Consider the following 10,939-nt stretch of genomic DNA (forward strand, 5'->3'; position numbering starts at 1 on the left):
GTTTTTCTTTTTTTAAAGATTTTATTTATTCATGAGAAACAAAGAGGAGAGAGAGAGAGGCAGAGACACAGGCAGAGGGAAAAGCAGTCTCTATGCAGGGAGCCTGACATAGGACTGGATCCAGGGTCTCCAGGATCACGCCCTGGGCTGAAGGCAGCACTAAACCACTGAGCCACCTGGGCTGCCCATTTCTGTTTTTCTTTTTAGAAATTTTCTTCAGGTGTCTCATTCAGGTGTCTGTTCTTAATTTAGTTTGGTAGACTAAGGAGCTATGTGGTCACTCTGAGCACGTTGGCAGGGCTTATCCACTTTGATATGTACTCTTAGGTAAATTGAAAGCGCTTGAGGTTGGGAAACCCCAGTGTCAGTCTGATTAGGTCTTTCCACTTGAGCTGGCCAGGTTACTCAAGTCTAAAAAATCTCCTACCCAAAAGGAAAAGGCATAGATTGAAAATGTAAAAGATTGATGGGAGAAGAGTAGTGGAGATCCGCATCACTCAGGATACACTAGGTAAGGCTTCAATATCAAACAACTCCAAATCTCCATAGCTTAACACAATGGAAGTTGATTCCTTTCTTACACTACATATCTATAAAGTTCAGCATGGAGCCATTATAGTGGTCAGTCAGGGATCTAGGCTTTTGGAGACTCCGTCTCCACCTATGCTTTTAGGATCACTATATTGGGGAAAGTAAATGTGTTAAACCATGCACACTCTCTTAAAGATTTAGCCCAGAGTAATATTTATCATTTCTTTTTTTAAAAGATTTTATTTATTTATTCATGAGAGCCACAGACAGAGAGTCAGAGACACAGCCAGAGGGAGAAGCAGACTCCATGCAGGGAGCCTGATGTGGGACTCGATCCAGGGACCCCAGGATCACACCCTGGGATGAAGGCAGCGCTAAACCACTGAGTCACCCAGGTGCCCCTATATCATTTCTTCTCATATTTTATTGGCCAAAAGAAATTACATGGTCATACATAATTTAAAGAGAAAGTAAATTGAAAAAAAAATAAAGAGGAAACAATTGAAATTCTGCCAGGGGCGCCTGGGTGGTTAGTGTGTTAAGCATCCATCTCTTGATTTCAGCTCAGGTCATGATCTCAAGCCCCAAGTCAGGCTCCGTGGTGCCTGCTTAAGATTTTCTCTCTCCCTCTGGCCCCCCTCCACCCCGCCATGCGCGCTCTCTCTAGGAAAGGAAGGGAGGGAAGGTGAGAAGGTGGGAAGGTGGGAAGGAAGGAAGGAAGGAAGGAAGGAAGGAAGGAAGGAAGGAAGGAAGGAAGTTAATTCTGCCATGTGTCTGAGAGGAGAACTGAAACGTCTGTAATTGGTCCCAGTGATTATCATAGCATTTTAATATTAGTCAGCACTCAATGTTTAGATGGTTACTTATTTCCACTACCCATATTACCCTGCCCTCAATTTTGCCAGTGGAACCTCTAATATAATGACTCTCCTTTTTGCTGTTATAAGAAATCAAAACTCCAGACTTGTGCTAGGATCAGAGAAATAGGTTGCTCTTGACTGCAGTGGGGAAAAGTGATCTGTTACATATTAAACCACTTTTCAGGCAATTTTTATATGATCCTCCATGTTTGGCACCTTATCATCATTTCCAGAGTATCTCAGGCTGACAGCTCTGATGCTTCTGAGTATCCTGAAGTTTAAATAGGATTGGTTCTCAGCTTTTCCCATTTCAGGATTGGTAATTGGTTGTCAGTCTACTAAGTCATTCATCTACTTTCTAGCCACTAAGATTATTCTCCGTTGTCTTCTACATTACTCTTTCCATTCTTGTAAGTTTATGTTTTTGAAAATAGCTCTTCACTTTTATGTTAATGCATATTTAAATGAAGTAAATTAAAGGTGCATATCCAATTCACCAGTTTAACTCAAAATAAATACCCTTGAATTTTCCAGACAAATAGACTTAAATGTTTTATTGGTTAAATCATCTGTGGTTATTATTCTACTTAATTAATTTATCTTTTATACTTACAATCAATTTATTTTCTTCATTTTTAAAAATTAATTTTTTTAAATCTTGGGTTGTTTCCTTTTCCTATTTGTTCTCAATAAATCTTGATGACATGCATGTAAGCCTCACAATTTTCTCTAATCATTCTTTGGTTCTTATCTTAAATATCACTTTGTTAAAGAAACATACTATATCAGCCAGAATTATGTTCTATGTAATTTCTATATATAAATATGTTCTCTATAATTTCAACCTGATACTGTAAAAGAACCCATAGCAACAATGGCTAACACAAAATAAAATTTTATTTTCTCTCATAAAAGTTTAGTAGCTTGAAATGCATTCAGTGTTATCTGGGATCATCACTTTCCATCTTTTTGTTTTATCATCTTCAAATCATGGCCTTTACTTTATAATACAAGATAGCTGCATAATATCCATCCATTATATCTCCATTTAGACCAAAAAATAGGAAAAAGGAAAGGCTTTGTCTTCTTTTTTAAAGACTACTTCCATGGAATATTCCATAGGACTCATATCTCAATGGCTATAACTTAGTCACAAGACCACTCTCAATCACAACAAAAGTTGGAAAATACAATCTATAGCCCATATATCCACATGGGCAACTAAAAATGAGAGGTCTATTAGTGAAAATAAGGGTAAAACATACATTTGGGTGAAATGAGTAGTCTATGTCATACCCACTCAGACCACACCTATAGTTCCCACTGCTCACTAGGAGCAGATAGGGTCAACTAAACTGCCTGTTTGCATTGCTTATTAGAAGAGCACATGATTGCATTTCTACATATCAGTGTTGTGATTTGAATAAAAGAATTCTTGTTCCACTGAAAACTTAGCCCCAAAGCAATAAATGAATTCAGTTGCTGGGACAAGATTCTCTTTGAACTAACGATGCTTCCTCAGGGTGCTATTGGCAACTGTCATCCATTCCTACTTCTTCTTATGACTTTTTAAGAATTCTGGATCTAGAAGTCTTAAAACTCCATTTTAAGGATTCCTTTGAATTATTTTCTGGATGTAAATTTGGCTTTACCAGTGAAATGCCTTTGGATGATCCTGAGAGGATATGCAAAGGTCATCTACCCACTGTCATTCCTGTTGACCAGCAAGGTCAGAGAGATGTGAGTGCTCTCAGCCAAGCCAGCATTTCTGGGTCTAGCCATGAGTTTCAGAAGGAATTGGAGGTCATTGTGGCACCAAGACACTAGGTTCCAGTGCATTATCACCAGTTTGGGAGGTGATGGTGGGAGAAGACATTGTGGAAACAACAGTTTTGGTAGTAATAGCAGCTTCTTGATTTCTGTACTGCAACAATAGCAGAATGCCTTCAAAACCAGTTCAGTGCTGGCTCTCTCACTTTTGCTTGTCCAGTTCTTATGATTTTGTAATTCCTTCTAGCAAATATCTTTTCTGGTTAGATATACATTGAGTGGCTTCTGTTTTTTATTGTCTTCAATTCTTAATAATTCACCTAAATTCAAAATTGTACACCTTCACTCAAATTGTAAGGAATAGGAGCTTCTCAATTAGAGATTGTAAAGGAAAGGAAGTAAAGTATAAAATCATCAAGTAGTTAAAGTGCTATTTCCTTAAGCTAACACATATTAGTTGGCTTAAGAATAGAGAAGAATAAATTACAGGTACATTCCTGAAAAACCAAGGATGAAAATATTTAATAAATTTAATATATATACACATTATAAATATAAATATATGTATTTAAAAACAGACCATGGTCTGAAACCAAATCATAGACACTTTCTTTATCCCTTTATATGTAACACAAAAAATAAAATAAGTTTAAAAAATTTCATTGTTTGGAGCCCCTCGGTGCCTCAGTTGGTTTAACCTCTGACTCTTGATTTTGGCTCAGATCATGATCTTAGGGTCATGGGATCAAGCCCCAAGTAGGGCTTTGCCTTCAGGCAAGGAGTCTTCTTGGGACTCTCTTTCTCTTTCTCCTCTTTCCTCTGCCTCTCCTCCCTCTCCCTTTAATATAAAATTTTAAAAATTTCATTGTTTGTGAATAAATAAGGAAAGTGCTCAACATCACATCATACATTTTAAAAGATGATGGCTCACAAATCCTAAATTATAAATTGTTATCCTAAATGATGAAGCAAATATCAAATAGCGTAAACAGTACATGAGCATTTTATAAAAATAAAATATTTTGTTGTAGTTTTTAAGTTTATATAGCCAGATGATAAAATAACACACTGAAATTCATTAATTTATTCAACTCTCATTCATCTATATTTACTTCAACAAGTATTTTCCTGGGATCCCTGGGTGGCGCAGCGGTTTGGCGCCTGCCTTTGGCCCAGGGCGCGATCCTGGAGACCCGGGATCGAATCCCACGTCGGGCTCCCGGTGCATGGAGCCTGCTTCTCCCTCTGCCTGTGTCTCTGCCTCTCTCTCTCTCTCTGTGACTATCATAAAGAAATAAAAATTAAAAAAAAACAAGTATTTTCCTAAGCATAATAGAAAAAGAGCCCTCTCTATGGAGAGATTAAAGTTTAGTGGGCGGGTGATGGGCACTGAGGAGGGCACTTGATGGGATGGGCACTGGGTGTTATGCTAGAAGTTGGCAAATTTAACTCCAATAAGAAATATATACAGAAAATAAAAAAAAAATAAAAATAATAAAGTTTAGTGGGCAAAGGAGATCATTTGTCTGGACAGAATAACCAATGAATGGAACAGTGGCTTCAAAGAAAAATAGCCTCATATATCATTGGAATGATGGCAAAATTGAATCGTCAAATTGAAAAGACATTAGGCAGAGTTTCTCACTTCTGATATTGATGGTATAGATAGTTCAGATGACCCTCATCTGGAAAATAATAAAGAATAATGGACAAGACTCTTTTTTTAAAAACTGCTTAAGGGGATCCCTGGGTGGCTCAGAAGTTTAGCACCTCCCTTCGGCCCAGGGCATGATTCTGGAGTCTGGGGATTGAGTCCACGGATCGAGTCCGGGGATCTAGTCCAGGGATCGAGTCCTGCATTGGGCTCCCTGCATGGAGCCTGCTTCTCCTTCTGCCTGTGTTGTGTCTCTCCCTCTCTCTCTGTGTGTGTCTCTCATGAATGAATAAATTAAATCTTTAAAAAAAAAACTACCTAAAAAAATCAAAGAGGTAAAAACAGTAGAAAACATAGTGAAAAGAAAGCCCAATTTTTGATGGAAGCCTATAACGGAGGGGTAAACAGTGTATCAGAACAACAAAACTTATTAAAGCATTTAAAAATACATGCTTGTGGGCCTTGATTTGGTGCTGTTCATGAGAGTAAATAAATATCAATCAAGACTCAGGGCCAAGCAAATTTGCAACATATTATACAAAGATCCTCCCCATTTTAAGGGACCCCATAGGGCTACACCCTATACACACACACACACACACACACACACACACACATATACATAGGGTGTGTATATATAGATACACAACATATATATATATATATACACACACACGTACACACATACATATATATGTTTACATAGTATAGGTATTAACAAATCTAAAGATGCTCCCTCTCCTCATCTCCAGGGAATTATACAGAAGCCCCCCCCCCCATGTTAAGTAGAGCAGAAGAAAAATAAAAGATGTCTGGGTAACTGTAGCTACAGATTGGTCCTCATGTGTGTTTATATTTCAATATGCATGTTGAGTCGTGAGAAACATCAAGCCATAAACTTAGTTTGCAGTGATTCCCTACTGATAGTGATTCAAGGATCCTAGCTGAAACCAATGAAAATACATTATGAAGGATGAAACATGCAACCTAGGCTTTGAGGACATCCTACAAATAAATTTTCAAGGGCAATCAACCATATGAGTCACACAAAGAAGCAAAAATAACATACATGAGAAGAATCAGCAATAATACAGCAGAAATAGACCCAAAAACTTTATCAGAAGTCTCAGATAGGTTTAAAAACCAATTATGCTTACCACACATAAATAAATAAATGACATACTTGATAATTTGCATAAACAGTTTGGCTATTATGCACTGTCTCTTAAAATATAAAAGGTCTAAATTATGGGGATTATCCTTTTAAAATATATTGTAAATACTATAAACACTGATAAGATACTAGATATAACAAAGAGCATAAAAGTGAGGAGAGGAGGGAGGATATGAAAGAATGCTTCTTTGCTCATTTTGAAGCAGGCAGCTAATTGATGCTAATATCTTAATATGCATCATACCCTTGTTTTTTGATCTTATACGGATTATTTAAGCTTAAGCAAGATCTATAGTTTCATATAATTTGCTTTATTACATTCAAGTAAAACGTGATAGTTTTAAATCTAGCAATTTATTATAGAACCATTTTATGAAATTATTTCATCTATTAACTTATTAACTTGTTCTTATATGCATTCATAGAAATCTTTTAAGGATGTTGACTTAATAATTATTTGGGTGGTGAAATAATGATGCTGATTTCCTTTGTTTTCTGGCATGGAGTTCCCTCAAAAAGTTAAAAATAGAACTATCCCTGGACCCAGCAATTGCACTACTGGCATTTACCCAAAGGGTACAAAACTATAGATTTGGAGGGGTACCTGCACCCCAATGTGTGTAGCATCATTACCAACAATAGCCAAACCATGGAATGAGCCCAAATGTCCACTGGCTGATGAATGGACAAATATAATGCATATATTTAGAATAGAATATTACTCAGCCATAAAAAAGAATGAAATTGTCATCTGCAACAATGTGGATAGAGCTAGAGTATATTATGCTAAGTGAAATAAGTCAGAGAAAGGCAAATACCACATGATTTCACTCGTGGAATTTAAGAAACAAAACAGATGGACATATGAGAAGGGGGGCAAAAAGAGAGAGGGAAACAAACTATAAGAATCTCTTCGTGATAGAGGAAAAACTGAGGGTGGATGGAAGGAGGTGGGTTGGGGATGGGCTAAATGGGTGATGGGTATAAAGGAGGACACTTGTTTTGAAGAGCACTAGGTATTACGTGTAAATGATGAATCACTAAATTCTACTCCTGAAACCAATATTATACTGTATGTTAACTGACTAGAATTTAAATAAAAATTTGAAAGGTGAAAAAGAATCCTTTGTTTTTTTGTTCATCTTAAATATGTGCAAATCATGTGACTATATATTATTTTAAAAGAATGAGAATCATTATTCTCATATTTACTTATCCAAACCATTTATTATGAAAAAGTAATCATAAGTCTACAACATTTTTTCTGTTTAACAGGGATGGAATTCTTTAAAATTGTATCAGATGGTCTTGTTCAAAGATACCATTTTTGAAAGAAAATATTGAGCTTAGGAAAAACACCCAGATAAAATACTAGTTTCTTTGAGGAAAGACAATAGCATTTTCACAACAACACTACAGAGATCCAATCATTTCCAAAGTAATAAAAAATTTTTGTATAAATGAAAAGTATTTTTAAGATTGAAAGTCTTCATTTACAAGACACTATGCTGATGATAATCAGAAAACACAATTCTCCTAGTCATAACAAGGTATTACTGAACAAGCTCAAACATCAGGAACCTGAAAACATTGCTGACCTCCAAAAATCTGACCTCCCCCCCAAGATTGAGAAACATCATTTCTCCACTATGCACATGCAAATGTGACTTGGCTAAAAATAACAGCGAAGACAACAAACACCCAGAGGCTCAGAATGTAAACACTTCAACAAGCTGAAATAGGGGATCCCTGGGTGGCGCAGCGGTTTGGCGCCTGCCTTTGGCCCAGGGCGTGATCCTGGAGACCTGGGATCGAATCCCACATCGGGCTCCCGGTGCATGGAGCCTGCTTCTCCCTCTGCCTATGTCTCTGCCTCTCTCTCTCTCTGTGTGTGTGACTATCATAAATAAATAAAATAAAAAAACAAGCTGAAATAACTATAAATATGTCAATCATTATTAATGTATGCATATGCTGCTCTGTATGCGAATGAACAGGTTGCAAACTAATAGTACATTAATTATTATCGTTTATCTCCTCTTAAGGTGAGATGCTTAACTGAACCCAAAATGATCTCTAAAGTTAGAGTTTTCCTCGGTGGCCCTACCAGCCCCTTCACCCACGAAATTGGGGATAATAGGCTTGAGGAACTTGAACTCGCTGGTCCCAGTCCCTCCCGTCAGACACACCTCGTACTGGTAGCTCTGGGACAGGGTCCCCGCGCCGCTGACGTCCACCAGGTGGCCCGGAAAGTGGCCCTCGGGCACCGCGCAGCCACCCCCCGACGCCGCCCCGCTCCTCCTGCACAGCCGCACCGCCACGAACGCCAGCGCCGAGCACAGGAAGAGCGACGACACGGACGCCAAGGCGATGACCAGGTAGACGGTGAGCGGGTCGGCCCGGGCCTCGGCCGCCGCCACGTCCGGCAGCGGCAGGTAGGGCTGCGAGAAGCCGTCCACCAGCAGCACGTGCAGCGTGACGCTGGCCGACAGCGGCGGCTCGCCATTGTCCTTGACCAGCACCAGCAGCCTGTGCTTGACCGCGTCGCGCTCGCTCAGCAGCCGGGCCGTGCGCACCTCGCCGTTGTGCGCCCACACGCCGAACAGCCCGGGCTCCGTGGCCTTGAGCAGCTGGAACGACAGCCAGGCGTTCTGACCCGCGTCGCCGTCCACCGCCACCACCTTGGTCACCAGGTAGCCCGCCTCGGCCGCCCGCGGCACCAGCTCGGTGCAGGGCGCAGAGCCGTTCTGCAGCGGGTACAGCACGAAGGGCGCGTTGTCGTTGTCGTCCAGCACCAGCACGCGCACCAGCGCCTGGCTGCTCAGCGCGGGCGAGCCGCGGTCGGCCGCGCCCACGCGGACCTCGAAGGCCTGCAGCGCCTCGTAATCCAGGGACCTGAGCGCGAACAGCTGCCCGTTGTCCGCGTTGATGGACACCAGCGAGGCGAGCGGCAGGTGCGGGTCCCGGGGCGGCAGCAGCGAGTAGGTGACCTGGGCGTTGGCGCCCGCGTCCCTGTCGGTGGCGCTCACGGTGCCGATGTGCAGGGCGGGGCTGTTGTTCTCGCGGACGCGCAGGGTGTAGGTGGTCTGGCTGAAGGCGGGGGCGTTGTCGTTGACGTCTGAGACCGTCACGGTGATGTTGTGCTGGGTCTTCAGCCTGGGGGTCCCCAAGTCACTGACGGTGATGGTGATGTTGTACTCCGCCTGGCTCTCTCTGTCCAGCGCCCCATTTGTTACCAAGGTATAGAAATTCTCGACTGATGGCCGTAGAAGAAAGGGGAGATTGTCATCTATAGAACAAATAACCTGTTGATTTTGGCCAGAATCTGCATCTGATACACTGAAAACTGCCACTATGATCTCTGGGAGGTTTTCGGGGATGGCACTGGTGAACGACGACATGGTCAATTGAGGAGTGTTGTCATTTACATCCAGAACCTTGATCACTAAAGAGCATTTCCCTGATAGTCCCCCACCATCTGTAGCCTCAATATCCACATGATAAGATTGAAACTCCTCAAAATCCAAAGTCTTTCTCAGTCTAATTTCTCCTGTAATTGCGTGTATTTCAAAGGGTTGATTAACGTCATCTACCTGAAACAGGGCATAAGATACCTCCCCAAAGGGTCCTGCATCTAAATCTCTCGCTGAGACAGTGATTATCAGAGAGCCCAGGGAACTGTTTTCTGGGATCTGTGTCTCATAGAGCTCCTGAGCAAACTCGGGGGCATTGTCATTGATGTCCAAGACCAGGATCTGAATCTCCACGGTCCCAGACCGGGGTGGAGACCCACCATCCAGAGCCGTGAGAGTAAGCCTAAGCTCCGGCTGCTCCTCGCGGTCCAAGGCTTTGTCCAGCACCAGCTCCGGGAACTTCCTGCCATCGCTGCGATTGCGAGTGAGAACGTGGAAATGAGGATTGGTGCTGATTGTGTAGCTCTGAAGACTGTTGCTACCAGCATCTAAATCCTGTGCCATTTTCAAAGGAAATAGCTTTCCTGGTGTAGTAATTTCTGATATTTTTAGTAGCATTTCTCTGGCTGGGAACTCCGGGGCGTGGTCATTTATATCTCTGACTCGTAAAGCAGCCTGAAAAAACTGCAAGGGATTTTCCAGTAACACTTGGAAAGGTAGCACACATGGCTCAGTGGAGCCGCACAGCTCTTCCCTGTCCAGTTTCTCATTCAGCAGCAAATCATAGGTCTGTGGGTCAAGCTGCAAACACTGTCTGTTCCCCTTGAAAACAACCTGGGCACCCCGTGCAGCCATTTCTCCTTTCCTGAGTCCCAAGTCCTTTGTCAAATTGGCCACAAACGTGCCACTTTCTGACTCCTCCAGTACAGAATATTGAATCGGTTCTGAACCGGCTTCCCACAAAAGCATCCATATAATGAGAATTGCCACTTGCCTTTTCTTGCGATGTACTTTTGTTTGTGCCATCTCCTTTATGTCTGATCCCAGAGGAAAAAATCCTTTTCCGGTCCTCACCATCACGTCCACCATCGACCCTCTGAAATGTCTTTGCTGTTGAATTTCCAATTCGTCTTATAACTTTTTTTGGCGACGACTGCTGTCCTGGATGCTTCTATCTTATTTGGCTGTAAATGTGTTCTGTATTTTGGGGGGCTTCTGAATAAATTGAAGTCCACCGAATCTGCAGAACTCTTACTCACTCTCTTAGCCTGTACTGCCACCACGCGTTCAAATCAATAACTTCAGGAGGTGAGTACAGGCAATACCAGTTCCCAAACCTGAGCCTTAGAATGACTTCTAGGTGGAGTCAGTATTTCTCAAATTGTAGTGTGTGAACCACATGCATAAATAATTACTTGGGAGTCACGAGTGTTTTTTTTCAAGGTCAACTCCTGGGTTTCCCTCCATATCTTGAATGAAATTCTCTGGTGATGCTAACAGACGAAAATCTGCATTTAAATCTCTCTCTTTAAGTGAT

The 10,939-nt window shown here is 41.6% G+C and overlaps 1 protein-coding gene across 1 annotated transcript; it reads right to left on the reverse strand.

The window, feature by feature from the left end:
• Positions 1 to 7,246: 7,246 nt before the first annotated feature.
• LOC129513277 (protocadherin beta-6-like) lies at positions 7,247 to 10,639 on the reverse strand. Its single transcript, XM_055330982.1, has one exon. It carries the CDS (start codon positions 10,489 to 10,491, stop codon positions 8,044 to 8,046), a length of 2,448 nt encoding a protein of 815 aa, XP_055186957.1. The 5' UTR covers positions 10,492 to 10,639; the 3' UTR covers positions 7,247 to 8,043.
• Positions 10,640 to 10,939: the final 300 nt, after the last annotated feature.

Source organism: Nyctereutes procyonoides, unplaced genomic scaffold (genome assembly GCF_905146905.1).
Source record: "Nyctereutes procyonoides isolate TBG_1078 unplaced genomic scaffold, NYPRO_anot_genome, whole genome shotgun sequence".
Taxonomy (NCBI): domain Eukaryota; kingdom Metazoa; phylum Chordata; class Mammalia; order Carnivora; family Canidae; genus Nyctereutes; species Nyctereutes procyonoides.